This window comes from Alternaria novae-zelandiae (assembly GCF_023758075.1).
Source record: "Alternaria novae-zelandiae strain BMP 2774 chromosome Unknown scaffold_5, whole genome shotgun sequence".
Classification (NCBI taxonomy): Eukaryota; Fungi; Ascomycota; class Dothideomycetes; order Pleosporales; family Pleosporaceae; genus Alternaria; species Alternaria novae-zelandiae.
The window spans coordinates 297,662-325,577 of NW_026056965.1; the positions used below are offsets into that span (position 1 = coordinate 297,662).

Genomic DNA, 27,916 nt, shown 5'->3' on the forward strand with positions numbered 1-27,916 from the left:
TCAGCGACAGTTGGTAACGCGTCTCTCTGCATTCACCGGTAAGCTGAGGCTTATCTGACGAAGGTGTATCGCTTATTGCTTGGATGCAGAAAGAGGCTGGCTCAAGCGACGCAGGACTGATAGCTTGACAGCCATCACGCCTTCTCGTGGCGTTGTAGCATCACATGGTAACAACAGTCGAGCGATGCATCTTCGTCCCCGCGGGGAGAGAAAGCGACACACGATTTTACGTATCTACCGAGTCAGAGTCTCGACTCACGGCAAGCAGCTTCTAGTTCCTTTCGGCGCAGCGGGCGGCTGTCAGTTTGAGGACTACGAGGTGGCTGGGTCCGAGCTAGTGGCTGTCTCCGAGGTATGAACAAGCCTCTTGCAGGCAACGGAGACAACGCAAAGCCTCGAAGCAAGCCTGGAGCCAACCCGCCAGCCCAGGAATGCCAAGATAGCTTCAGCCGTTCAGAAAATGACGCGGACTCGGTCATTGGAGTAAAAGCGCAGGCCAAGATACGCTCAAGAGATGGAGGGGTTCTCGTTCCACAAACTGGGTGGAAGGATTCGGAGAGGCCGACAGGGAAGACGATAGGTATGGTTCGATAACGGCTGTTGCGCAAGCTGGACATGCGAAAGAGGCCTCAAATGCACGACAGAAGAAGTAACGTTCTTGAGGGTACCGTATGTCGTGACACCGCTGCACGATGTACTCAGGCCCCGCTTGGGGGCTCAAAGACAGCTGGTCTAGCGATGCCGGGTATCTCAATCCCTGCACCCACAAACGACGTTATCGGGATTACCCAACACGCGGCGTACGAGACAAGGGTTCACCGACCCTCGATATCCTTCTGGGTGAGCAGCCGTTTGGCCAGTGAAGGACCGAGGACGTGAAATATGCCTACTGCAGCCCCGCCATGGCAAACGCCAAAATGGCCCATCAGTAATTCGCCCTCCGCTAGGTAACGTTAGGCCCGAATTTTGGAGAAGCGGGATATTGTGAATGCCCAGCCTGCCTAGCGCGATCTACAGCGTTCACCACGAGGAAGCTCATGCAGGGTTCCCACTCGCGCTCGCTAGGGCAGCTGAGAGGGTTATTTAACAGGTTACTCCCCGACTTTTCTGCTATCTTGCACGACGACCCTCAGCCTTGCCTGCTATCTATAAGACAACTCAACCGGCTATTGGTACATGGCTTTCGTAGTACAGTACTTTGCCCTGCTTCTCAAATCCATACACTGAAGCCCAGCCTTGAGGTTTTCGACATTCGAATACAATGGCCTCTTACGGCCAAGAATTTGGTGCTGGCGGACCCTACGAGGTAAAGAACACGGGCTATGTTGCTACCGATGAGGAAAAGAATCATTACGATGTCGGCCCCCGTCATCCCAGTATTGTCGGATCTGTGAAGGCAGTCACCGATCAGACGCACCGAACGCTCAAGAGCAGACACATCCAGCTTATCGGTATTGGAGGAACTATTGGTACTGCCTTATACGTGCAGATTGGCCGAGGTTTGATGAACGGAGGACCTGGAAGTTTGTTCATTGCATTCTCGTTGTGGTATGCAATATTTCCCTCGCCATCCACGGCGATGAGCTAACGCTAACATTTTAAAAGGTGTACTGTCATTCTGGCTGTGACGCTCAGTGAGACTCTCCATCCCTTACTTTCCAAAGCGACAACTCCTTCCCATTGCGACAATGCCCATGCGCTTTATCCTATACCCCAAAGCACCTTTTTCCATCGCTCGCGCTAAGAATGCCGAGCACCAGCTAATTCAATTACCCAGGTATCGCTGAGATGGTCACATTCCTCCCTATATCCTCGCCGTTTATCCGATTTGCCGGAAGATTTGTGGATGATGCTTTCGGTTTCGCGGCTGGCTGGAACTTCTTCGTGTTCGAAGCTGCTCTTGTGCCCTTTGAGATTGTGGCCTGCAACGTCATCATCGGCTTCTGGAGTGATGTCGTGCCCACAGGCGCCATCATCGCAATAGTTCTTGTGCTCTATGCGTACGTTGATACCCCACATCCTGGTGCTGGCAACTCATGCGTTTGGCACTCTGGCGTCTACGTTGGAGCAACCATGAAGCTGTGTGCTCAACCTTCGCCTTAGATTCTCCAAAAGGATACATCCAGATCAAGTGCTAACCTCAACACAGTGTGATCAACATGATGGCCGTCAAATGGTACGGCGAAACCGAGTTCTGGGCCGCCATTGGCAAAGTCCTCCTCATCATTGGCCTGCTCATCTTCACCTTCATCTCCATGTTGGGCGGCAACCCGGAGAAAGATCGGTACGGTTTCCGCTACTGGAAGAACCCTGGTAGTTTCACAGAACTCTACGAACCAGGTCAGCTCGGTCGCTTCCTGGGCTTCCTACAGTGCCTGATCCAGGCTTCCTTCACAATCGCCGGACCAGATTACGTTTCCATGGCAGCAGGAGAGACTGAGAATCCGCGCAAAGTCATGCCTCGCGCCTACAACGCCGTTTTCTACCGTCTGACCACGTTCTTCGTGCTCGGCTCGCTGGCTGTCGGTATCAACGTGCCCTACAACGATCCAGAGCTGATCGCCGCTTTCCGAGACGGCAAGCCAGGTGCAGCAGCTTCACCCTACGTCATCGCCATGAACCGACTCCGTATCGAAGGTCTACCTCACGTTGTCAACGCTGGTGTCCTGGCCTCCGCTTTCTCCGCCGGAAACTCCTACGTCTACTGCGCGTCCCGTTCGCTCTTCGGTCTCGCTCTGGAAGGAAAAGCGCCCAAGTTCCTCACCAAGTGCACGAAGCAAGGTGTACCTTTCTACTGCGTCTTCTTCGTCCTCTTGATCGCCTTGCTGTCCTTCCTCCAGCTCAGCGAGAACTCCGCTGTCGTGCTGAACTGGTTCGTTAGCTTGGTGACTGCATCGCAGTTGATCAATTTCAGCGTCATGTGCTTCACCTTTTTGAAGTTCCACAAGGCGTGCCAGGCACAGGGTCTCGATCGAGACACGCTGCCATACAAGGGTATGGCCCAGCCCTACGCCGCATGGTATGGCCTTGTATGCACCTTCATCATGACGTTTGTCGGTGGCTACACTGTGTTCCTGAATGGCAAGTGGGCTGTCGCTGATTTCCTGTTCTCATACTTGATGTAAGTCTCTACCCTCACCACCCCCTTCGCTCGGTTATTAGCATGGCGCGATACTGACATGAAATACAGGGTCTTCGCCTTCCCCGTTCTCTTCATCTTCTGGAAAGTTCTCAAGAGGACGAAGTGGGTTTCACCGTCTGAAGCGGATCTTGTGACCGATCTCGCGGAGATTGAGGAGTATCATCGTACTTTTGTGGAGAAGCCTGAGACTAATGCTTTCAACCGTGTCTTGGACAAGATGTTTGGATAGACTCTTGTTGCAACTGTTGTCATGGCGCCCTTTGGGGTACTTCAAGCTAGTGCTTCTTGCTTTGCTTTGGCGATTGCGTACTGCTCTTGGAAAAGGATGCGTTACGCCTATATGGGTAGTCTATATGAGAATTCATGACAATACCACGAGAATCCATGATATTAACGAACATGAAGGATCCTTGAATAAATCATTTCCTTAAACTGTAGCTCAACGTATTCCATTCTCAACAAGATACAGCAATTCATAACTAGGGTATCATCATAAACTCCCCCGATAAACTCCTAAAAAAGACCTCCTAGTCAAAACTCTATGAATCGTAGTGAGCGCCAACAGTTCAAAACAAGAATGTCGGTACGTCATCTAAATCCGCAGCTTTCCGTTTCCGCTCCTTCTCGTTCTTCTCCCTTTCAGCCTTGCGCTTGGCAATGCGCTCCGAAGTCTCCTTACTGACACCGCTGTTACCACCACTGCCGCCCGGATCTCTGACTAACGCATTTTCATCGAACGAAGCACTTGATCGTCCAAGCTTAGCACCACCGCGATCTTCCGCGGAACCGAAGGATTGGGAAGACTTGCTGACACTTGACGCGCGCGTTGTATGCGATGTCTCAACAGGCTGCTGCGGCGAAGACCCCGACAATGTCTTACTTCTCTTCGTCGGTACCAAATCGTCAAGCATGTCAAAAGGTGTTGCGCGACTTATGCGTGAGCGAGATCTTGCTGCAGGTGTAGGTGGCGCAGGCTTAGCGAAGACGGGGTTCGGATTGGGTGCAGGAGACGAGGCAGACTTTTGCCCTTTTGCTGCACTGCTGTTGCGGACTGGGGTGGGTGTGGCGGTGGCTATGGAAACGGGCTTTGCTGAGGGGCGCGGTGCGTCTAGATCGTCGCTGTCGTAGTCGCTATCTTGTGTTGCGTATTTGCTAGGCGTTGGGTGAGGCCTAGATGTCGCAACGTATCTTGGGGCCATGAACGAAGATGTGAGATTGAACCGGCTTGATAGTGCGTTCCGCCTTTCTTGGTCATCTTCGTCTTCCTGCGACGCAAACACATCGCGAATCGCTTCCTTCTGCTTCAGCTCTTGGACCCTGGCCTTCTCCTTCATCTCGCCGCTAGTTGACCTCTTCGCATTTGCGACAACGGGCCTGGTAACCTCAGCAGCTTCTTTCTTCTTCTCTTCGATCATCGCCTTAAGCTTCTCGTATTCGGCGATGTGCAAGTGTCGCGAGAAGAGCTTTGCTGTCTCCAGGAACTCGTCTTCCACCATCATCCACTCGTCGTCGCGCAGATCGAACTTCGACAGACATTTGTGCATTTTCTCAACGTGCGGCGCCTCAAGCTCATCAATGGGAGGTGGTGATGATGACCCTCCACGTTTCCTTCCCAATGCATCTTTGGTCCTTGTCTTAGTCCGTGGCGTTGTGGGTGCTGTTGGAAGGCCGGGAAGGTCATCGTCGGACCCATTTGATCTCGTTCTGCTCCTGCTGCTGTCTGCCAGCACAGTGCCATCGAAGAAGTCGTCGTCTATGTCAGCCGTAGTGCGCGCTTTCGTAGCTTTCCGCGATGATGCTGGCTTGGCTTGGGTTCGACTTCCGCCACTCTTGCGTGCCCAAGGTAGCTGACGCGGCATGATGCCCAAGGTTTTGTAGATCAGCCTTGTATTCGCAGGAGTTGAGAGTGCAGAGGACGGTTTGCACGCGACATAATGCCCATAGTCTGCAAAGAAGCAGCTTAGAAGGTCATGTAGCCACAAACACGTCCGAAAGGGTCGAAAGCGCGTGCACGTAGGTGAATTGTACGCGGTCACCTGGGCACGTGCTATGATGCGCTAGACCCTGCCGGTTTCGTCCACGGGTCGGACCCACTTTCCTGGATTGCGCCCTTCCGTTCCGATCTAATCTGTGACTTTGAACGTGCTCTCCGCCTTCAATTCAAAGTGACACGTTTCGCTTCCATGAGATTCCGTGACGCTCGATGCTTGCCTAGACATCGCGTACCTAGGCACTGATGGGGTCCTTGCTGGTACAGCTGTTGGCATCGAGTTGGTCTCGCTCGACGCTGCAGCTTACACCGAACAACACACTACCATAAACGTCTTAACAACTTAGCAACAAACCCACGCGCGCGTCTTTTCGTCTAAGGGCCATCGGACGCTCTAAATCGTTCAATTGACTCGACTACCCCCCTTTAAGAACAGCTGGCCTGGCTTTGTGTTGACTCACAACGACCCCTCTTTCCATTCGCAATGTCCATGTTCCGCAGGCCAGGAGATTCGTCGTCAAGTTCGGGAACCTCTGATGATGAGAGCGAATACGAGGAAGCAAGCGAATCGCATCAGGATAGCGTCCTGTCACGAATCCAAACTTTAGATTCCGCTGCTTCTGGACATCAGCCTCTTCAGCCCCAGCGACCTCCTCTAGAAGTTCGGCAGAACTCAGCATCAAACTTTCGAGATTTGTTGTTCCATTCAATGCTTGAAAAGCAGACTATTCAGCAAGCTGCGGAGCAACTAGGAAAGGATATCTCTGATCCGGAAGTACAACGAGCCGGAAGAGACGCCTATAAGGAAATCGCTCGTCAGATCTCCAACAATGTAGACGACGCCTACGCGAGCGATGAGATGCAGGGTCACCGAACAACTGCGAATCAGGGGATCCATCGATTGATCCAAGGCAACCTTAGCAAACTTGCGCCAATCCCCGAAGGAACTTCACAGGCGCTCATCTCACGACCAGGAACTGCGATCAATCCACCCTTACCTCAACAACCATCTCTTGGCTTCGATGTTATGTCTGGTATGTCGGCTCCCGTACAGCTGCAGCTACGTGGATACCCTCATCTGCAAACGGACCGCTACATTCGGGAGTTTTCGGAGCTCGAGATTGTAGGGAAGGGCGGATACGGCAAGGTTTTCAAAGCCAGACACAAACTAGATGGCTCATTGTATGCTGTAAAGAGGATACCGGTGAGCCCGTCCAGGGTTGCAAGAATACAAGAGCATGGGCCCGAAGAACTGGAAAGCATGCTTGAGGAAGTACGTTCGCTCGCTCGGTTCGATCATAACAACATAGTTCGGTATCACAACGCTTGGCTGGAGTTCACCACAATACCGGCAGACCCTGTGACCGCGCCGGAAGTCACGATGCTACGCAACGACCGTCTTTTGGATGATAGACCCGCATTTCCGTCAGTTTCACCGGGCTCAGGAGATCTGCATTCTCAGCTAGATAGCCTGACAATGGACAATCCCTTCGCAAGTACCGAACACAGCAATAGCGCGGGAATCATATTTGAGTTCAGCGAATCTGAACAGCAAGTGAACGAGACCAGGAGCAAGAGCGTTCATACGTCATACAAGGAGACTTTGAAGCAGACAAGACGCACGAAACGCCGGGGTAGCCAAGCAAGCCAGACCACGATAGCTACAATATCGTCGACAAAGTCCAGGATGAGCGCTGTGGAGGACGTTGACGAGGACGAAGATGACGACGTTGAAAATATACCCAGATTACACATGCCGTATTCTCAGGAGTCGCATTCCGAAATGTCAGACAGCATGATATCGAACAGCGATGCACCCCGCCACTTGATCCAAAACCAGAGCCTTGGACCAGTTCTTACGTTAAATGTGCAAATGAGCCTCTGCGAAACCAACCTTGCCGCTTTCCTCTCTTCCGATCAACACTCACCCACAACACACGCGATCGAACAGCATTGTTTCCACCCCTGCGTATCGCTGGAGTTACTGGACAACATCGTTTCCGGAGTCGAATACCTCCACGCACAAGGCGTAGTTCACCGCGACCTCAAACCAGCCAACGTCTTCATATCGCTCTCACGAGCGCGCCACGCCCCATACGGATCCGTCAATGTTTCGAGCTGCACAACGTGCCCGAAGCGCGATCACCTACACATGACGCCACGGATTGGAGATTTCGGGCTTGTCGCGGCGCTGAGCGACAGCTGCACTGTATCGGATACCTTCAAGCCTGTGGGTACGGAGTTTTACCGTCCCCACACAGGCAGTGGTATCAACGAGAAGCTCGATGTCTTTGCTCTAGGCGTCGTAGCGTTTGAGATGATTCAAAAGTTTGACACTCGCATGGAGCGGATATCAGCTCTTACGGAGCTGCGCCGAGGGGTCTTTCCGGATGGCTTCGCGCAGAGTTTGGGTAATGTGGGTGACGACGTGCAGCAACTGATCAGCGACATGGTGCAAGGAGAGGAAGGGAAGCGGCCAGGATGTGAAGATGTGCGGATTGAGATTCAGAAGCTGGTACGTGCTTTGAAGATGTGAGTCGTGGTCTCCATCACTGAGCGGAGGTGTCGCATTGGGAGGCGCAGAAGGAATGAATAGATACCCACGCATCTGTGGTGACTTGGACAAGTCGAGTATATTGCATCGTAGCTATCATAACATGGAGTACCTCTCCAAATGTCGTCCAACTCACGTTTGCGTTGTGATTACGGTGTTCATAGCGCTGCACCTGTTGTCGCAGAGTGGCGGAATAGGCCCAACACTCCCCCACTTTTAGAGGTCACTCTTACCCCGCAGCCCGCTCGCTTGGGCTACCGGAAGCCCTCAAATCTCGCACAAATTCGCAGAGCGGCAGCAACGATGCAGTCCAGAAACTGCAACGCATCTCCAATTTACACTACCTCTATATAACACCTAATTCCAAAATTTGCCACCTGTAACGGGTCTCAGCCAGAAGACATTCCGTTTCCAAATCCGGCTTACTGTCAATACTTTAACGGGAGCCCAGTTCGAGTCCTGTGGTGTCCTTTAATCCACTCACTTGGGTAACCAGTGATGCTGGAGGGACCTAAGCAATGAATACAACTTGACGAGGGAAGCAATTCCGCAGTCTAGTATTCACCACGGGACGGCGGCGCTGGATTACTCCTATTAGGGTTGGAAGTCGGGTGACGGGTTGGGGTGTCCACTGGTATTTTGTTTTTGTCTTTTTGCTTAGATCTTCTTTTTTGTTTTTTATCTACCTACCTCCCAACCTATATGCACGCACATACGGAGAACAGTAGTTAGCAGCGCCTGCTGTCGTATCTTCTGCTTTGCATTTCTCTTTTTGCATCTATTGCATCGCACTTTCAGTAGCCTCTGCACGAGAAAATTGCTAAGAAGAATACATGGTATTACATATGTACATTCGCCAAAGCGAGTCCCTTTGTCGCCGCCCAGCAGCAAGATGAACCAGCATCTCCACTGCCAGCACACCCCGTCCCTCAATTTAACGTCCGCCTCCACTCATCCATAGCATCAAAAAGCGCTCCCAACCTCACCCCATCCTCGTCCTCTCCCACAGTCAAGACCTTAACCACACTCCTCTTCCTCCCATGCCTCAGCGTAAGTTCCCTCAACGGGGGCATCGAAACCAACATATCCCTCCACGACCCCTCTTTGCACCCCAATACCCTCTCATTCTGAATCCAAACATTAAAATCCATAACAACCGGATGGAAAACAATCTCTTGGCTCGTCCGTATAAGCCCCAAACACCTCCTCATCAGACTAATCTCATTGCGCACGCCGACTGAGAACCGGGTGCCAGACGGTTGCACCCCGTCTTCTATACTCTGCGGCGTAACATCGAGTTCAAAATCGAAGGTTGTGGGGACGAGATTGTAGATTTGCAGACTGCGGGACGGCTTCAGATACAGCATCTCGGCGAGTAAAGGGGAGTCGCCGGGGATGAGTTGCCGCCACACGTTGCAGACGCGCTGGCAGCGAAGTAAGTCCCAGAAGTCGAGGTGGATGAACACGTGCTGAAGCACTTCAACAGGGAGGTCTGTAATGCGTTTTCTTTGGCCGCTGCCCGGGTGCGTGGAACCTGCAGTGAACATTTGGCGGACGCGGTCCGCGTAGTTTCCTATGCTGCTGCGCCGGCTGTCTCGTGAGAGTTCCGAGTCCCAAGACCGCATGGAGGCTGTGTCTGCGTCTGCGGGGAGGCCGCTGATGGAAGGGTTACGGATGGAGTGGCTTGAGGCGCTTTGTTTGCGCCGGTTGGTGGTGTCTTTGAGCTTTTCGGAGAAGCGCGTGAAGGCCGAGAAGTGGGATTGGTGGTGAAGATCCATCATGGCTTCTGTGTGTTTGATCGTTGAGATGTATGACCTTGCTTCCGTCTGGGATTTTTATGTTTTGATCTGGGCTCCTCTAGGGCATCCAGTGTCGTTGTTAGCGCTTTTGATACGGGCTGTGTTATTAGACTTCAGCCTTGCGACGACGGTGCGGGGTTATATCGTGTAACGTAATTGCGGTGCAACTCTATATCTCTTGTGTCTCCGCGACGGTTGAATGGTACGGTGTTCTCTTATATCGTGTCCGAAGCGGTGTGAATGGCAGCATCGATCGAGAGAACAGGAAACGACGACAACGTGGAAGCCGCAGCTGACATGTCATTTACACTAGCCGAATGTGGCTGACTGACGCGGGATGGGGGCCGACAAAAGCAAGCAGAACACATGGGAGCTGGGATGTTCGGCGATGTTTGCTTGACGGCTTGTGAGGCGTATCAAGGAAAGTGAGGTTGACGGTCTGTTGTTCTGATACGCTGCAAGGGTAATGTTCCACTATTAATGCCGATGTTGGCCATCAAACGCACTATGATCCCGCCTTTCCGTGTGGGACTATACATCATACATACGATACTGCGATAGTGGATCAAGATGGTATGTGTTGTATTGATATATGTTTACATGGCTTCCCAAGCCAAGACTGCGTTGTTCTTGAACGGGCCGTCTGATGACGCAATGCCAGAGCATTGAAGTACACATGAAGCGGCGCATAGCACGCTTGTCGTGAGACGACTATTGTGCCAAATGCTCCAACACTCCTCCGGGATCCTCCTTGACGTACTCCTCGGCGCGGTAAGCCTATTTGGACGTGCACTCTCAAAAGTGCCCACTGAGTCCTTGATTGAAGGTCGCTGCATGTCATGTATGCGTCACGCTCTCTTCAGCCGACCTCGATTGATGCCAATGCGCCAATGACTTCCTCAGCAACCCCTCCATTTTCTACCACCATCTTTGTCACTTGTGAGATCAGTCCCCTCTTCATGCCGCCTCGAGGTGGTGTCCAAACGCCTGAAGTCGCCAGCAATTCCCTCTGAGTGAGCGCATCTGCACTGGAGGTGGGAGCAGTACCGCCTGTTGCTGAGTTCATCGAGTTGGGTACGCCCGGGGGCGTAAGGTGGGATGGGGGGTCGATGGTTCGGATGGAGACGATGCGCGCGCCCGTAGACGAGGTTGTTGAGTTTGTGCATGCGATGGCGAGGACCGCATCTGCTACTGCAAGCTCCTCTTTGGCGGGATCGAAGATGATGTTGGGGCCCACTGCCATGGCTAGTATGATGACTGGGGGCTTGCCTAGCTGGGGAGCAGTCTTGTTGGTACCCGCCTGCTTGGGGTATAGCGGCACGGCGGCATCCCAATCGTCGTCGAACAGGGGATCTTCGTCCTTTTCCGACTTCAAGGCTGGTAGGAGGGTGGTGAGGAGGGCGAGATGGGTGGTCATGGAAAGCAGCGCGAGCGGGTAGGAGAGCGGAGGTGAAAGGAGGAGAATCTAAGACTGTTAGCAGTATGTCTGGAAGACGTATCGTGACTTCTTACGTCGACGTAGAGCTTCCAGTGAAACCGTCTGTTGATGTACAGGCGGTCTTTGAGCTCTCCACTGGCAAGCAAGCTCTCGGTGAGCATGGAGGACAGGAACACTGGTAGGGCGTCGTCTTCGCGGAAGCCAGGGACCTCGACGCTCATCTCGACCCAGGCATTCTGGCCCTTGCCCTTGCTATCGTCCGTCTCTTCGCCATCTCCCATGTCTACATCCTCAGGCTCGCCCAGGGTCGGGCGCTGCCGTGACCTTTCCACCTCGGCCTTGACTCCTACGAGCGCCTCGGTCCCGTCTTCCAGGGCGATGCGCGCACTCCCGTTTGCGCTGGGCAGTACGTCATACTCGGCGCGCATGGAGCGAAAGTCGCGGGGGCCCTTGGTGACATCGAGGCGGATGGGCGGCGTCTGTGAGAGGGTGGAGCGCAGGAAGGACAGCTCAGCGGGCGAGAGGTTGACGAGGGCCTGCTGGGGCGCCATGGCAATTGGATGGTGGTGCTTGGGACGGGGCGACGGCGAGGTGTTTGCTGCTCGCGGATTTCTTGCGCATTTGTTTCGACGACGAACTAGCGGGCCCGGCGATTCGGCTGCAGCGTCACTTGCGTGCAGCCCCGGCGCGAGCTACTTCGCGCGACAACACCGTGCGCTGACCGCCGGTCCGCAAGAGCATTGTACGTCTGTGTAGTTGGATCCGGGTACACATATAGTGTCGCAGCCTCGTGGCATCTCCTATATTCTACTCTTAATATATATTCCTAGGGCCATGCTACGGTAGACCAAGCCACCCGACCCTCGTCACACGTCCACGACCGGCCGCCAATGTCACCCCCGAGGTCCAAGCGGAACAGCGGCAATGCCATCACCACCATCGACAAGCTCGACTACCCGCCCAACTCGCCCCGTCGCCCGCTGCTCGCCCCCGACGACGACACCGAATCCCAGCGCCGCAGCAACGACACGAGTTACGCCGGCAGCTTCTTCGAGCAGGTGGCCGAAGGCATCTACGAGCAGGACCGCGTCAAGATGCAGCGCGCCGTGCTACGATGGCTGAGCTTCGTCTGGGCCATCGTCATCTGCCTCTGCGCTGGTAGCATCACCGCCTTCTCCCTCTACGGCCACTTGTTCCAGTCCAAGCTGCACTACACCCAGGTCCAGGTCAACATCGTCTCCATCGGCGCCGAGCTCGGCCTCTACCTGCTCGTCCCCATCTTCGGATACCTCTGCGACCGTCTGGGCCCTGGCGTGCCTGCCGGTATCGCTGGCCTTCTCTTCGGCTCGGGATATCTGCTGGCAGCCTTCGCCTTCAAGAGCGGCCCTCCGCCATCTGCAGGCGGTCATGGCTGGCCCTTCGGCGTCATGGTGCTGGCCTTCGCCTTCGTCGGCATGGGCACCAGCTGCATGTACCTGTCTGCAGTAACAACATGCGCCAAGAACTTTGGACGCGGAAACGCCAAGGGTGTGGCTCTGGCAGTGCCCATCGCAGCCTTCGGACTCAGCGGCATGTGGCAAAGTCAGGTTGGAAGCCGGCTGCTGTACGTCAGGAACCCGGATGGCACCAAAGGCGACGTCGACGTGTACCGCTTCTTCCTCTTCCTCGGCATACTCCTCCTCTGCGTGGGCGCCGTCGGCTTCTTCGCGCTGCGCATCATGGACGAAGAAGAGATGATCGACGAGGCAGTAGACGAGCTTGAAAGATCTGGTCTGCTGCAGCGCGACGAGTTCTTCACCCAGGCTGCGCAGCATCACGGCTACGGAACTATGGAGACGCAGGACCTCTCTGACTCGACTTTTGACTTCCTGCAGTCCGAGGCTGAGCGTCTGAAGGCGAAGGCGGAAGAAGAGGCACGTAAGAAGACATGGCTGCTGAACGAGGAGACTCGTCGGTACATGATGGATCCTACCATGTGGTGGCTCGCAGGCGGCTTCTTCTTGGTTACTGGCCCTGGTGAGGCTTTCATCAACAATCTAGGCACCATCATCGAGACGCTTACGCCTGCGCACGTCGCCACCAACACGTCGCCGGCCACCCACGTTTCAATCGTTGCCATCACCTCCACACTCGCTCGCTTGATCACCGGAACCCTCTCCGATGTCCTCGCCCCGGTCTCATCTGGGAACTCGCACCGTCGTGGACCAGACTCCATCGCGAACTCGCTATCGTCACTCCCATCCCTCGAGCAGCCGCGCCGATTCACTGTCTCTCGCATAACCTTCCTCCTGGCATTCGCCTTCATCCTCTCTCTTGGACAACTTCTGCTGGCCAGTGGGTGGGTACAGAACCACGCCTCCCGTTTTGCCGCTGTCTCCGCACTCATCGGTGCCGGTTATGGAGCCGTCTTCTCTCTTACACCTATCGTCGTCTCAGTAGTATGGGGTGTCGAGAACTTCGGTACAAACTGGGGCATTCTCGCCATGACACCGGCTGCCGGTGCTACGCTCTGGGGTGCTGTCTACGCCACGGTGTATCAGAAAGCTGCAGAGAATGGTGAAGCGGGTGTTCAGAAGGATCCAGAGGACGTGCTTTGCCATGGAAAGGCTTGCTATGCGTCTACGTTCTGGGCCATGACCATCAGCGTGTGGATTGCCATGGGTCTCATCTTCTTCGCTTGGAGGGGCCCAGGCGGGTGGAAGCAGAGAGGTGTTGCTGTATAATGGTCTTGTCTTTATCTTGCATGGCGAAGGGCGTTTGTGATTCATGGTTATGAAGCGTTCATTGCGTTATTCCTATGTTGCTCTACTAGCATTGCATATTCCTCTTTCTTGAATCAATACGAACTTTGAATACTACCCTCAGCACGTCTGAACATAACAAAATGAAGCATATGCGCACATGCTGGTTTATCTTGCTGCTGAAGGGCGATATACAGACTCGCTTTAGCAAGTGTAGCACCTTAATTAAGGAAGAACAAACAATCCTCAGGTCTGGAGCCTAAGTTAATGTTATGTTACCAACTTTGCATGTTTCTATCTTGATGTAGGCTGCAGACCTATTTAACTTCTCCCCGTGTATAGCGTAGAAGGAATATATCACAGCACATGCTCCACATCCGCTAGCTATGCAAACTTACCAAAAATTAACAAAAAAAATAGAACAACCAACCCCTTCACTCAACGCCACAAGACAACGATCTTCCATCAACCACCCTTTCCCCGAAGGCTATAGTCTCAAGATCTCAATCCACAAGTTCGACGTATGCCAAACCTGTAGTTCAAGGGGAATTCCTCTAACTACCCTTGCTGCTGAAGGCTGTAGTATGAAGATTATAAAGAACACGTTTCCTGACTCGATGGTCAAACGCACGTGTCCTCTATTCAAGACGCGAGTGAACGAGTGCTCGAACTCTTGTCCTATGTTTTGGTACTGCAGTACGCGATGCTTTGCTTCAGCCTGTTTAAGGGCTTAGGCAATTAGTCTTGCAAGGTCTGGTTTCACCCTAGACGTTGCAGGACTGGGTTGTTGCTTGGTTTGCTTTGCTTTGGGGTTCTTGTGCTGTGATGGGCGATCGCGAAACTGTGACGATTATATATGGGATGGGATGTCTATCTCCTGCATATGTTCTATAAGGAAAGTATGAGCTCTGTTCGAAGACGAGAGGAACATGCAGTTACGCACGTAGATGGGCGGTGATGTGGGAAGGTGAGAGCGCTGGTCGTGCCTTCCTCTCAGGAAAGAGCAACAACGTGCACTGACGCCCCATCAACCATCAAACCTCACCTCAACAAAACAAGAACACAATAGATGGAAGTATTAAATGTTATATTCCTTCGCCACCAGCCACTTCGGCACGGCAGACGAGGTTAATGGGTTCGTCGAACACTCATTTCATGCAAAGCTCCCAACGTTAACTCTTGTCTAGTCATGAGCCGTAAGCAGTCCCAGTCTACACCCGCGACCCTAATATACAAAGCACACGCTTAACCAGAGAACTCCTTAATGTCGGTAGTCTTGCCAGGGATAAGAGCCAATGGCACGATACCCGACACGTGCATCTCGGGGCCGTAGACGTGCATGTTGAGGCCGAGCTCCTGGCCGACACCCTTGATGTTCTTGAGACCCTCCTGGTAGTTGGGGCCGGCACGACGGATCCAGATCTGGACGTTGTGCTCGACGAGGAGAGGTGCGACTTCCCTCAGAGCGCGGATGACACCCTTGAAAGTCGAGGCGACGTTGGTGAAGTTGGCAATACCTCCACCGATGAAGAGAACCTTGCCCTCTGGGTGTTGAGGAGCACGGAGCATGAGGTCGAGGACGGTACGGGCGTAGTGGAAGGTCTGTGTCTCGGTGGGAGCACCAGAGTACTCACCATAGTTGGCGAGCTCACCGGCGAAACCAGCAGAGGCGATGGCGTCGGCGTAAACGACGGACGCACCACCACCAGCGACCAGGGTCCAGACGCGGCCAGTGGCGTTGAGGATGGTCAGCTTGAGGGAAGCACCAGTCTTAGCGTCCATCTCGGCAATGTACGCCTCCTCCTTGCTCATCTCACGACCGAAAGGAGCGGGGAACTCCATCGGTGGGCCGACATCGACGGTCTGCTTAGCATTCTGCTGGGGAGCAGCTGGTATGCCGAGAGCTGTCGCGCTGCGAGCAATAGCCCACTTGGCACCGCACTCGAACTCAGCAGTTTGGTCAAGCTTGGCAGCGAGATCCAGGAAGTGAACCTCAGCTGAGGTCTTCTCCTCGTTGGGGATGACGACGAGAGGGTTGATCTCAAGGTATCTTGGTTACGTTAGTATGTATTAGGCAGGTGACAGGTGCCTGAGTAACTCACGTGAACTGGCAGTCAACGTAGACGGCGTATAACCTTGAGATGAAGTCGACGAGGACGTTGTGTACACCCTCGGGCACCTTCTTCAAGAGAGTGGCGGCAATCTCCTCGTTGGAGGGGTATTCCTTGAGGTCGACGGGGATGAGGAGCTTCTCAGCCTTCTCATCGACATCACCGACATCGACACCACCCTCGTGGGTGAAGAGGATCCAGTCACCCTAAGCGGACAAGTTAGCGGTGAGATCGGCAAAAGATCGCAAGATGGCGCCGATGCTAGAGCCGCAACACCACGGGCCCGTAAATTGACGATGCATAGGTAGCGGCGCAAAAGCGCTGAAATTGCAGCCACATTTGCATGTGAAAGTGGACGTGCGTATCGCAGAAGAGTAGGTGCTCTGCAGGAGTGGGTCGGCCGTCGTTCCCTTCGTCCGGCCGGCCTTGAAACAAAACCAGGCAGTGCGCCCGGTTTAAGCACGCTTCCCGCTCCGCTTGCACTTGAGCTGCAGCATTCCGCTCTGAGCTTCCGAGTATGCCTTTTGCACGCCTTCGCATGCGCCAGACCACACGGTCGCCCGAAACGGCACGAGATACGACGTAACGAAATAACGAAATGATTGTAGAAAAAGGCGGAAACTGAAATGGACATACCTCTCGCACGGAGTTGATGTTGATGTAGTACTCGGTGTCTTGGGGATGGGGAACGAAAGGCTCGACCAAGAACTGCCTCAGGACACCATCAACAGTCTCGACACGCTGCTCCTTTCCTGCCCTCGCCTCGATCCACTCCCTCGCCTCAGCCCAGGTCTTGTTCAGCGCGAGCAGGCCGCTCTTGCCTCGCCTCTTGATGAGCTGATCTGGCTTTGCGACGAACTTGGAACCGGGAGTCAGCAGCCATGGGTATGTGGCCTCGGCCTGGTCGAGCACGCCCTTGATGTCCTCATCGGCGGCGAAGTGCAGCGATGCGAGCTTGGAGGGGGGGTTGTGTGTGGCCGACGCGGGCAGGGGAGTGGGCTTGATGACAGGCGCGCGGGTGAGGTGGTAGTTGAGGATGGCCTTGCCGTCGGCCTCGAGGATAGACTTGGCTGACATTGTGGTGTATGGTCAAACTGCGATGGATGAGTGTCAATGTCAAGAGGGGCGGCTCGCGTGGAGGCAATGGGGTGCAAGAGATATGGCTGGCAGGCAATCCCGAAAGAAGTCTCGGGTATGGCAATGGGGCCTTATGCAATGTCCGGAGACGAAGATGTTCGGAGAAGATGGTGAGGGGGCCGGGACAAAAGATGCGAGGTGGCAGGCTGGGGAGTGGGCAGACGTACCTGGATTTGTTGAGGCTTGACACACGGTCTGCAGAGGGTTAAGAGGAACTGCTGGCAAGATTGAGTTGTCAGACGGCTTGGGAGGAGCTTGAGAAAGCGGTCTGATGTTTTTTCTGCGTGTTGAGCACTGAGGGCGGGCAGCGGATGCAGGGCTAAGGCACTGGGCGCACGGCGGGCCTATCACGGCGAGGACACCCCACCAGGGGTACAGCAGCTGCGGATGCCCTACACGACCCACGACGAGATATCAACGACCCGAACACACGCTTCCCGGGGGATTTTCCGCGATAACACCTTCCAGAAAGCGCCAGCGCGGTGCATTGAAGCCCCATCTACTACCAACACCCCCAATTCCGAGGTGCGACGCTGCGGTGCAGACATTCGGGTCCCCGTTCACCGCTCGGGACTTGGGGTTAGCGCCACACGCATCTAGTTCGTGCAGGGGATATCACTCTCCAGCTCAACACCGCCAAAAGTAAGGGCCAAACTTCGGAAAGAATCGCTGCTCCCTCTTCGCAACCTTCTCCCCATCCATCCAAGTACTCTGCTCTGCCCTCAGCACGGCATTGCATCCATAAGGTAAGTCACTCGCTCGCTCCTTTCCTAGCCCTTGTTGAGCTCCATCCCACCTGCCCGCTCTTGCGTGCCTGCCCCAACAGCTCCGAAGCATTTTTTCCCACGCGAAATACCCCGACCGCCAACCTTATCTGCTCGTCACAACGCCCGTTCCGAGCCAGACTGACCCTCCCGCCTCTCTAGAATTAATCGACCTTCACAATGCCTTCCGCAGCACCCCCCAACGGGAGCGTCCCAGCGCAGGCGGCCACCTCGAGCGATGGCCTCTCCGCCAACGACAACATCCGTCGTTTCGCTGCCCCCAGCCGGCCCATGAGCCCCCCGGCCTCGCACACACTCTTCCACCCCAAGACACGATGCTTCGTCTAGTAAGACCACCACGCCTGCAAAATACCGGAGCGCGGCTCTAACACAATGTGAACAGCGGACTGCAGCCCCGTGCCGTCCAGGGCATGCTCGACTTCGACTTCATCTGCAAGCGCAAGCAGCCGTCCGTCGCCGGTATCATCTACACATTCGGCGGTCAATTCGTCAGCAAAATGTATGTAGTCGACAATACCCCGACATGCCCCGCCAAACATCCGACTCACACAACACAGGTACTGGGGAACCAGCGAGACTCTGCTGCCCGTCTACCAGACAGTCGAGAAGGCCGTTGGCAAGCACAACGATGTTGACACCGTTGTCAACTTTGCCTCGTCGCGCTCAGTCTTCCAGTCCACCATGGAGCTGATGGAATTCCCTCAGATCAAGTGCATTGCCATCATTGCTGAGGGTGTACCCGAGCGAGTAAGTTCCAACCGCAGCAAAAACTACTCTGAACAGCCACTGACTTGCACTAGCGTGCCCGTGAGATTCTCCACGTTGCCCAGAAGAAGGGCATCACCATCATCGGCCCGGCCACCGTTGGAGGCATCAAGCCCGGTGCGTTCAAGATCGGTAACACTGGTGGTATGATGGACAACATCGTTGCCTCCAAGCTCTACCGCCCTGGTTCCGTCTCATACGTCTCCAAGTCCGGAGGTATGTCCAACGAGCTGAACAACATCATCGCAAACACTACCGATGGTGTGCTCGAGGGTGTTGCCATTGGTGGTGACAGGTACCCCGGTACCACCTTCATCGACCACGTTCTCCGATACCAGGCCGACCCCGACTGCAAGATCATTGTCCTGCTCGGTGAGGTTGGTGGTGTTGAGGAATACCGCGTCATTGAGGCTGTCAAGTCTGGCCAGGTCAACAAGCCCATTGTTGCGTGGGCCATCGGTACCGTTGCTGGTATGCTCAAGACCGAGGTCCAGTTCGGTCACGCTGGTTCTTTCGCCAACTCTCAGCTCGAGACTGCGGCAACCAAGAACAAGACCATGAGGGAAGCTGGCATCTACGTCCCCGAGACCTTCGAGGAGATGCCCGGCACTCTTGCCCAGGTCTACCAGAAGCTCGTCAAGGACGGCACCATCAAGCCCAAGCCTGAGCCCGTTGTACCCAAGATCCCCATCGACTACTCATGGGCGCAGGAGCTCGGTCTCATCCGAAAGCCTGCTGCTTTCATTTCCACCATCTCTGACGACCGTGGTCAAGAGCTTCTGTACGCTGGTATGCCCATCTCTGATGTCTTCAGGGAGGAGATCGGTATCGGTGGTGTCATGTCACTGCTGTGGTTCCGTCGCCGCCTGCCCAACTACGCCAGCCGTTTCCTCGAGATGGTTCTCATGTTGACTGCTGATCACGGTCCAGCTGTGTCTGGTGCCATGAACACCATCATCACTACCCGTGCTGGCAAGGACCTCATCAGTGCCTTGGTCTCTGGTCTCTTGACCATTGGATCGCGCTTCGGTGGTGCGCTCGACGGCGCCGCTGAGGAGTTCAGCAAGGCCTTTGACAAGGGCCTCAGCCCTCGTGACTTCGTCGACACAATGAGGAAGGAGAACAAGCTCAGTAAGTCGCCTAAGCTGAAAGCCATATTTTTACAGCAGCTAACGTCTATCAGTTCCCGGTATTGGTCACAGGATCAAGTCGCGTAACAACCCCGATCTTCGTGTCGAGCTCGTCAAGGAGTACGTCAAGAAGAACTTCCCCAGCACCAAGCTGCTCGACTACGCGCTTGCCGTCGAGTCGGTGACCACATCGAAGAAGGACAACCTGATTCTCAACGTTGACGGCTGCATCGCTGTCTGCTTCGTTGACCTTGTTCGCAACGGTGGTGCTTTCACCCAAGAGGAGGCTGAGGACTACCTGAAGATGGGTGTCCTTAACGGTCTCTTCGTCCTTGGCCGAAGTATCGGTCTCATTGCCCATTTCCTTGACCAGAAGAGGCTGCGCACTGGTCTTTACAGACATCCCTGGGACGACATCACCTACCTCCTGCCCTCGCTGCAGGCTGGTGGTGCGCCAGGTGCCGAGGGCCGTGTTGAAGTTACGTTGTAGAGTCATGGTTTGGAAAAGGCAAGGGTATATCCGGTTCTAGTCGCTTGATGGCGGACCCAAACTGGCGTTTTGAGCGTGGTAGACGAAGGTCTTCCGCAGCATCGTAGGGCCATTGTAGCAATACCCGCCCGCTGTTGGCGGACATATATTATTTAATGTCAAACGAACAAGCAATGCGAGTTCCACGTGCCACGTGCCGTGTCTTGATGCGGATGGGTCGGCAGCACTTTTTCAGCCCTGTGGGCGGCCTAACGTAGTGCTCCGGTCCATCTTTAGCCACCCTACATTCCGCTCGAAGAAGCAAACCCTTCGTCTGTTCGCCGCAATAATTCTCACCAACATGAATCTTGAAACGGCGACGTTTGGAAGATGAAGTCGCCCACGATGGAAGGAAAATTATCCATCCGGTTGAATCAAGGCCTAAATGCAAGTAAGGCAGATTCATGTTCTGTACCGCTGACCCACAAAACATGGTGTGGCAGTATCGTATGTTTCCTCATTGTACCTGATGTGCCGAGTCCCGCTCACCGGTATCCCGGTCACGACCACGAGAAGCGTTAGTAAATATGTTAGGCTAACTCGACGTAGGATAGCGGCCAACACACTCGTGCGAGAGAATCATTCTTCATAGGATCTGGGCTCCCGCTGTCAGCACCCAGCCACCCCGTTGATTTTTGCAGGATTCGATGCGCCCCAAAGCCATACCTATAGTCTTGGCATCCACTATAGTCTCGTTGAATACGGCTAATTCGGATGCTGTGTAACCAAGGAACTGCACCACTTTGGTTCATGCATCGATGATGTCTTTGCACGGATGTCTATCCGTCTGCAATATTTGGCTCGAGGCAGTCATGAACATGTCATAGTTGTTCAGCAAGGCTGCAGCTTCAGTCACGCCGCGGCCCTACATGCGGCGCGTACAGAGTTGTGAGTTCTTCCGCGTCGCTTACATTAGGCGTTCAGCCGCTATCGTTATTGGGGGCCACGGACTGTTCGCTTCTTTGTGCTGGCGGGTAAGGTGCCTGGCTGCCTTGGAAATAAGCATGGGTATCTAGTTCTGCATGCGAGCTGCCGCAGGGAATAAGTAGAGATGTGATCCCGGGGTTCAGTTGGTGTTCAGCCTTGTCGCTGGTATTATCGTCACCAGCAAGCACCATCGTCATCGTTTTGGTGTTGAGGTTCCACACCAACATACTCTCGCAATGTTCACACGCACCATCGTCGCCGCAATGGCTTCGGCCTCGCTGGCTGGCGCCCAGAGTTCAGACTCGGAACATACACTTGCTGCTTTCGCTTTCGTTCGCACGGGAGAACGGACACCCATCTTGCGCAATAATACCCAGACTCTTACCAATCTCGGCGCGACCCAAATGCATGCGCTTGGTCAAAAGTTCAGATCAAAGTTTGTTTCTGGTCCTGAGTCCATTGCGGGACTATCAGAGGATGTCCTTAACAACGACCAGATTTGGGTTCAGACTCTCGATGCGCCATACCTGGTTTCGTCGGCGCAAGCCTTCATGCAAGGTCTTTACCCACCACATGACATCAGCAACGCAACTGATGATAACACGGGTGTCCTCGCTGACGGCACTTCGGTCGACTACCCACTCAACGGATATCAGTACGCTAGCATTCATGCTGCGAATGTGTACGACCCAGTTTCGAGACTTGTATCTGGAGCTGGACAATGTCCACAAGGACAAACCGACGCACTGAAATACTTCACGACTCAAGAATACCGGGATGCCGAGTATTTGGCAGACAACAGTGAACTGTACAAGAACCTCCCTCTGGATTGGTTCGAAGGCCACGTCAATCAAGATGAACTGTAAGTACGATTGGAGACGGAATACGTCTTGGACTTTCGCCTTCTATTTTATGGTCTTCTCCTACCCCTGCCCTACCTTCTCTGGTGCAGAGCTGATTCAGTACTGTCATGTGATTCAAATACTGACATTGACACAGGTCATATATGTATGCACTTGAACTGGCAGACTACTTATCATACCAATACATGCACAACGCTAGTATCTACAAGACCCTAGCAAACAATGAGTCCGGCTTATACGATACGCTCCGATCCCGCGCCGACGAAGTAGCCTGGTATCTCTACGGCAACACCTCAACCTCCGACACCAGCAACCGAGCCATCGGCGGCAAAACGCTCGCCGGCTCGATCCAAAACACCTTCGACATGCTCGTATCTGGCAAGAACAACAGCGCCGGCGATCTCAGCAGCGCAGGCCAGATCAGCACGCCCAGCCCACTCACCTTCTTCTTCGGCGAACAAGACGCCATGATGAGCCTCATGTCCTTAATGATGCTCGACACACAGTCCGCCGAATTCAAATCCATCCCACCCTACGGCTCCGCCATGATCTTCGAACTCTTCAGCACCAGCTCCAACACAGCCATGCCCAGCGACCCCGACGACCTCTGGGTACGCTTCTACTTCCACAACGGCACAGACGCAGACGACAAGCCACTGCAATCCTACTCCATGTTCAACAACGGGCGTTCCAAGACAGACATGCGATACACAGAGTTCGAGCGACTCTTCAGCACCATCTCCATGCAGGGCCTAAGCGACTGGTGCGAAACCTGCAGCACAGGAGCGTTCTTCTGCCGCGGCGCAGACGGCAGCGGCGTCACGCTCGTCGTCCCCGCTGCTCACGAAAGACCAAGGAAAGACGGCGTCTCCCCCGTCGTCGGCGGCGTAATCGGCGCAGTCGTTTCCCTCGTCGTAGCAGGCCTCCTCTTCGCACTCGCTATGCTACTCACTGGACTCCGCTTCCACCGCGTCGAGCACCGTCTTGGTGGCAACCTTGGACAGAAATCAGATCTTGGTGGCTTCAAGGGCTCGGCGAAGTTGGCGTCGGATCCGGATGTTAGTCTTGCCGGGAATGGGGCGCCGCCTGCGACGAATAATGCGGGGGTTGTTAGTTTTGGTGGGGATGGGAAGAGGGGGCATGAGAGGGTGGGCAGTTGGGAACTTAGGCAGAAGGAGTTTGGGAAGGATGTTGGGGATGTGAGTCCGAGGAGTAGTTTTGGGGGGATTGATGGGGTTGCTGTTAAGGGGGTTGAGCCGCGGGATCAGGTGTGAGTCGCGACTGACTGAGGTGAGGTGGAGACTGAAAAGTATGTTTGGTTGGATTTGGATACCCTCTTTACGACACGAGTATGATGGCTATTTGAAAGAGGAGGAGGAAAGAGAGGGCCTTGTATGGGCTTTTTGTTTCATACGATCTTGATACCCGGTTTTCCCCTGCGTGGGAAACCATTGTAGGTTTATGTCTTTATGAACACGACACTCGCTTTACGAATTGGAGAATGTAAGCTTTCTCGATTCATCATATCATCTCACTTGCATCCTCACTCGTAGTCTGCTACCTAGGTATGCTCTCTGTTTTTCTATCCCCCACTTATCCATATACCTAGGTCTATCCATACTTCCTACAGACTTCAATCTCACCCAGCATGCCTCTACACATCCTCTCCAACCAACCATCCCACCATCAGTCAATCAAATATAGAATGCGTAGTCCAATGGTTAGGACGTCCATGTCATATGAACTTCGTCACAATCCGTTGGGGCTTCGGCACCGCGGTGGAAGACAGCCGATAAGTTATTTTGGTGTGAGTGAGTGGAAGATGCTAGTTCGAGTCTAGCCGTGTTCAAGATATCTCTTTTTGCTGTTGCTATAGCCAGATATGTGTTGGGAAAGGTTGGGAAAGCATAGATCAATCGTGAGGTAAGTTGGGTGAGCAGGGGTTGTTCTGCTATCACAGTTCTAGGATAATCTTTTCTTTTGAAGTACCAACTTAAACATTGCCGCTCACGTACTGTCCGCTCTTCTCTTACTGTACATACTTGAGTATTTCCATTCACTCCTGATGTGCATCCCAATCGATTTCGTAAGGAACAAGTTCGTCATCCGAGCAACAAGGGCCTCCAGCTGGACATGTCAAAATTCTTCGTTGTCTGACTCTACCAAATCCTGGGCAAGAGAGACTGTTACTTGAGCAGACATACGTATGTTGAAATGAGAATGACAACACAGAACACAGTAGGATAATGTGACATGAAAAAGCTTATATAATCTCATTGAAGGCATATACAGATATGAGTGACCACACAATTCAGCCGCATGCTGTACCGCTAAACTCCTTACGAACGCCATATCGTGGCAAAATCCACACAAGCAAGCCTGTGCCAAAGCACATTCGTATTTTCCGCTCATGAACATCAGGAACCACGGTATTATCCACAAAGAAACGAAGACACGAGCGCATCTCTTCCTCATCTCAGCAGCTGCCCTGCGATTCCAACGGCGACTCCCGCTGTCATCAGGTAGTCGGCACACCGCGCTCTCTTCGCCGCGTTCCCTTGACCATCAAAAGCCGCACAAGCCTCGACGGTAAGCTGCGAGCAGCCCAGACTGCTGAGACTGGAGCAGATGCTCTGAGCGGACTGGAGGCCGACACTGGGAATGGCGGTAATGGTAGCGCCGCCGCCGTTGGGGGCCGAGATGGTGACGCCGGCGGCGCCATTGGCTAGAGCAGTCGTACAACTTGCAGCATCGCTTTGGCAGCTTGTATAAGCGGACGAGCAGGCAGCTGCGTTGGTGTAAGTCGTCGGTATGTACGGGAAAGGGTAGAATTGGTTCTGTACCGTGCTTCCGTGGTTTGCGCCATTTGTTTCCTGCACGAAGGGCTGCTCCCCGGTTGTGGATGCGATTACGAAGGAGACGGTCGAGGTGGCTGAGGGGTTCGCGCCGGTGGGGACTGCGCCGATGGCTCCTGTGCAGGCGACGCCTTGGGGACAGCATGCTACGTGGCCTGCCTGGTCGGCTGAGCAGACGGCTGTTCGTGGGCAGCAGAGTCCTGGCGCGCCGAGGCCGGCGCAGTTGAAGTAGGAAGTCGCGCATGCATTGCCTTGTCGCTTGAGCAGTTCGAGGTTGCCGTCGGCGGGAGACGTCTCCATGGCCTCGTATACGGGCGTCGGTAATGGCGCAACGGCGGCCTCGAAGTCGCCGTAGACATCGGGTGCGGCGAGCGCGGCGAGCGGCGCAAGCAGTAGCGGGGCGAAGAATGTGCGCATTGTGGGATTATAGATGTTGGTCGTTCGTGAGGCAAGGTGTGCGGCTTGCGCCAGGGAGTGGTGATGTCGTACGGGGCCGGCTTGTTGTTGGGACGGCTACGGCTATCGATGTGGTAGTGGCTGGGCGCTGTTTGTATGAGCTTGGGACCGATGTGTGCCAATTAGTAACTCACAATTGGAAGCGCAGTGCAATCGACGGTCGCAGTACGGGCTGGCAGGTGTCGAGATGTCGTGGGCATCAAAGTCGGTGCGGCTGTGTGGTATGCGCCAAGCAAGGTGCGTTGTAACGGCAACGCGGTCCAAGCATCCAATCGGACTATAGTACGTCATGCACATGGCACGTTCTCGTCCACGCCCGCGATACGGGACGGCGGGCCCTGATGATCTCTTCCTTTTACTTTGGCCCTGCTTTTCCAGTACACCGCTTACCACACCTTGCCTGCGTTTTTGGTATACGATCCCAACCATAGCTTCACGTCGGCGGCTGTGAGGTAAAAGCGCAGTCACGTGAAGCACTTATCTAACCATCAATGTGGAAGTGCGTTAGCATTATGCTTGTTCGATGTTTTTGGGGCAAGGCATCCGTTACGCTACGCTTTGTTGTGGTGAAAGACATTGTGGCTGTGCTCGAATAGTTCAAGATGAGTCGAAGTGAGCGGCGCTGCGCTAGGTAAACCATTTGCGAACGCGCAGTGTAAATAAAGTCCTGTCACCAGACTCTGTGATCAAACTTTCGTTCTATGTCCATATCACGAACGACTATCGCTTCCCTTTCGAGATCGTGTTACTCCACCAGACCCAAAATCTCAACCACAGTGCGAAGATGCCCGCCATACGTCTGACTCTCGCATCAAATGCAAATCAATCAACAAAATGTCCAATCCTTATACCCGCTTCCGCGTCCACTAACCCCACAGCCTCGTCTTCTGTCCGAGCGCTTGTCTTCAAGAGTGCGCAGACAAAACTGCGTGTAAAGAAACCGACTCGTGTCTTTGTCGGACGCAGCGGGCAAGAGCTTGTGTCTGAAGCAGACTGGAAGAGCAACATTATTAACGACGTCGTATTGCTCGTCTCAGCGGGAGAAGACTATGTTGGTGCCCGGAAAGTATCAGGGGTGCATGGTAAGTAGCACTGACGTTTGAGCAAGTTTGCGCTCAATATCTGTGCTTACCTACCCCCTTCCGTATTACGATCAATTACTGACACAATATAATAGCCGACGCAAGTCCACAATGCCCAGTTGAAATATTAGCATCTGAAGCAACCCTCGTTGAACCGCTAGCTTTGACTCAGCTGGAAACCACCGCGCGCACGCTTCCGGGCATCATACATGCCGTTGGCCAGCCCGATCTCCACCCAGGCACGAAGTTCCCCATCGGCGCAGTCTTTGCTTCTAAGGGATGGATCCATCCTCCTCTCATCGGTGGCGATATCGGATGTGGTATGGCCTGGTACAAAACAACACTCAACAGAAGCCAGGTTGATGGGAACAAAGGCAAGAATGTTGCTAATCAGCTTCGAGGACTAGAGGGTGCCTGGCGCAACCAAGCCTACCGAGAGAAATGGCTGTTGGACGAAGACAACTGTAGCATCTCCGCCGGTAAACAGTGGGACGCTGCTCTGGGCACTATAGGAGCTGGAAATCATTTTGCCGAGATCCAGGTCGTCGAGGAATCGGGATTTGCCAAGTCAGACGATGGACTCCATCAAAATGATGTCGTCCTGCTGGTTCACTCGGGATCACGAGGACTAGGAGGCAGCATTCTCAAGAAGTACACAACCGACTCACGCACAAGCTTTCCAGACGATAGTGAGGATGCCAATGCATACCTGGAGGAGCACAACAAGGCCTGCGAGTGGGCGAGGGCAAACCGGGATTTGATCGCCCTGCGATTCCTTGCATGCCTTGAGCCTGGCAATGAAGACTGGCAGCTGGGCGACTCTGACGCCAGCGACTTCGGCGAAGAGGGCATAACGATGATCGCGACAGCCAAAGCGGCACTGAAGAAGCGCAAGGTAGTTGACATCTGGCACAACAACGTCGAATGTGTGGCCTGGCCTCCACCTGCTTCTTCCCCAGCCGCGGAGGATTCTACTCCTGAACGCAGTCTGACCGAGGCGCTGGACCAGATAGCACTTGGCGATGAAAACACTCCAAAAGAATACGTCTTTCTCCATAGAAAAGGCGCAGCCCCGACATACGACCCCAAAACTCAGTTGCCGCTCGGTCTCCTTCCACTGCCCGGTTCCCGGAGCACCGCCACGCTCATCCTCCAGCCAACATTCTCGGAAGCCAACTCATGGGGGCTTAAAAACGGACTTTCGCTGGCCCATGGCGCAGGACGAGCCATGTCTCGGGCAAAGGCTCTCCAGACCCTGGGTAAGAAGTACAAAGGCATCAACCTCTTGGAGCCGAATGCAGAAGACCCAGAAGGCACGTGGGTTATCTGTGATGAGAAAGACCTTGTCTTTGAAGAAGCTCCATGGGCATACAAAACCGTTCAGGATGTCGCAGCGGATCTGGTCGCTGCCGGTGCAGCGAAAATAATCGGTTGGTGCTGTCCTAGAGTCAGCTACAAGGTTCGGAAAGAATTGGATCTACTGAGGTAGCCCCATCCTCGATGCGCTAAATTTACGTGGAACAGATCGTTCTCCACCGGGCATGCCGCGATCCGTATGGATGCCGGTATTTGAGTAGGTAGGGTACCCAAGCGTCCTGCGCAATATGCGAAA

The 27,916-nt window shown here is 54.1% G+C and overlaps 11 protein-coding genes and 1 non-coding gene across 12 annotated transcripts; 7 read left to right on the top strand and 5 right to left on the bottom strand.

Moving 5' to 3' along the window:
- Positions 1-1,261: 1,261 nt before the first annotated feature.
- J4E88_003149 (uncharacterized protein) lies at positions 1,262-3,371 on the top strand (the record flags this gene model as incomplete). Its single annotated transcript, XM_049396803.1, has 5 exons — positions 1,262-1,548; positions 1,606-1,634; positions 1,778-2,000; positions 2,150-3,121; positions 3,191-3,371. The coding sequence occupies 5 exons, from the start codon at positions 1,262-1,264 to the stop codon at positions 3,369-3,371; spliced, it is 1,692 nt and encodes a 563-aa protein (XP_049257145.1).
- Positions 3,372-3,708: 337 nt separating this feature from the next.
- Positions 3,709-5,001, bottom strand: J4E88_003150 (uncharacterized protein; the record flags this gene model as incomplete). Its single annotated transcript, XM_049396804.1, has 1 exon — positions 3,709-5,001. The coding sequence occupies one exon, from the start codon at positions 4,999-5,001 to the stop codon at positions 3,709-3,711; it is 1,293 nt and encodes a 430-aa protein (XP_049257146.1).
- Positions 5,002-5,616: 615 nt separating this feature from the next.
- J4E88_003151 (uncharacterized protein) lies at positions 5,617-7,668 on the top strand (the record flags this gene model as incomplete). The annotated part of the gene is made up of 1 exon (XM_049396805.1): positions 5,617-7,668. One exon carries the CDS (start codon positions 5,617-5,619, stop codon positions 7,666-7,668), a length of 2,052 nt encoding a protein of 683 aa, XP_049257147.1.
- A 947-nt stretch (positions 7,669-8,615) lies between these two features.
- J4E88_003152 (uncharacterized protein) lies at positions 8,616-9,467 on the bottom strand (the record flags this gene model as incomplete). Its single annotated transcript, XM_049396806.1, has 1 exon — positions 8,616-9,467. One exon carries the CDS (start codon positions 9,465-9,467, stop codon positions 8,616-8,618), a length of 852 nt encoding a protein of 283 aa, XP_049257148.1.
- An 877-nt stretch (positions 9,468-10,344) lies between these two features.
- On the bottom strand, positions 10,345-11,474 carry J4E88_003153 (uncharacterized protein; the record flags this gene model as incomplete). Its single annotated transcript, XM_049396807.1, has 2 exons — positions 10,345-10,950; positions 10,998-11,474. The coding sequence occupies 2 exons, from the start codon at positions 11,472-11,474 to the stop codon at positions 10,345-10,347; spliced, it is 1,083 nt and encodes a 360-aa protein (XP_049257149.1).
- A 339-nt stretch (positions 11,475-11,813) lies between these two features.
- Positions 11,814-13,646, top strand: J4E88_003154 (uncharacterized protein; the record flags this gene model as incomplete). Its single annotated transcript, XM_049396808.1, has 1 exon — positions 11,814-13,646. The coding sequence occupies one exon, from the start codon at positions 11,814-11,816 to the stop codon at positions 13,644-13,646; it is 1,833 nt and encodes a 610-aa protein (XP_049257150.1).
- A 1,263-nt stretch (positions 13,647-14,909) lies between these two features.
- Positions 14,910-16,852, bottom strand: J4E88_003155 (uncharacterized protein; the record flags this gene model as incomplete). The annotated part of the gene is made up of 3 exons (XM_049396809.1): positions 14,910-15,714; positions 15,767-15,981; positions 16,412-16,852. The coding sequence occupies 3 exons, from the start codon at positions 16,850-16,852 to the stop codon at positions 14,910-14,912; spliced, it is 1,461 nt and encodes a 486-aa protein (XP_049257151.1).
- A 1,004-nt stretch (positions 16,853-17,856) lies between these two features.
- Positions 17,857-20,082, top strand: J4E88_003156 (uncharacterized protein; the record flags this gene model as incomplete). Its single annotated transcript, XM_049396810.1, has 5 exons — positions 17,857-18,023; positions 18,080-18,196; positions 18,255-18,444; positions 18,498-19,593; positions 19,646-20,082. The coding sequence occupies 5 exons, from the start codon at positions 17,857-17,859 to the stop codon at positions 20,080-20,082; spliced, it is 2,007 nt and encodes a 668-aa protein (XP_049257152.1).
- Positions 20,083-21,284: 1,202 nt separating this feature from the next.
- Positions 21,285-23,185, top strand: J4E88_003157 (uncharacterized protein; the record flags this gene model as incomplete). Its single annotated transcript, XM_049396811.1, has 2 exons — positions 21,285-21,910; positions 22,048-23,185. The coding sequence occupies 2 exons, from the start codon at positions 21,285-21,287 to the stop codon at positions 23,183-23,185; spliced, it is 1,764 nt and encodes a 587-aa protein (XP_049257153.1).
- A 429-nt stretch (positions 23,186-23,614) lies between these two features.
- On the top strand, positions 23,615-23,760 carry J4E88_003158. The gene has a single exon. It is a non-coding gene; the product is annotated as a tRNA-Met (tRNA).
- Positions 23,761-24,382: 622 nt separating this feature from the next.
- Positions 24,383-25,183, bottom strand: J4E88_003159 (uncharacterized protein; the record flags this gene model as incomplete). Its single annotated transcript, XM_049396812.1, has 1 exon — positions 24,383-25,183. The coding sequence occupies one exon, from the start codon at positions 25,181-25,183 to the stop codon at positions 24,383-24,385; it is 801 nt and encodes a 266-aa protein (XP_049257154.1).
- An 823-nt stretch (positions 25,184-26,006) lies between these two features.
- J4E88_003160 (uncharacterized protein) lies at positions 26,007-27,793 on the top strand (the record flags this gene model as incomplete). The annotated part of the gene is made up of 2 exons (XM_049396813.1): positions 26,007-26,304; positions 26,400-27,793. 2 exons carry the CDS (start codon positions 26,007-26,009, stop codon positions 27,791-27,793), a joined length of 1,692 nt encoding a protein of 563 aa, XP_049257155.1.
- Between the last annotated feature and the right edge of the window lie 123 nt (positions 27,794-27,916).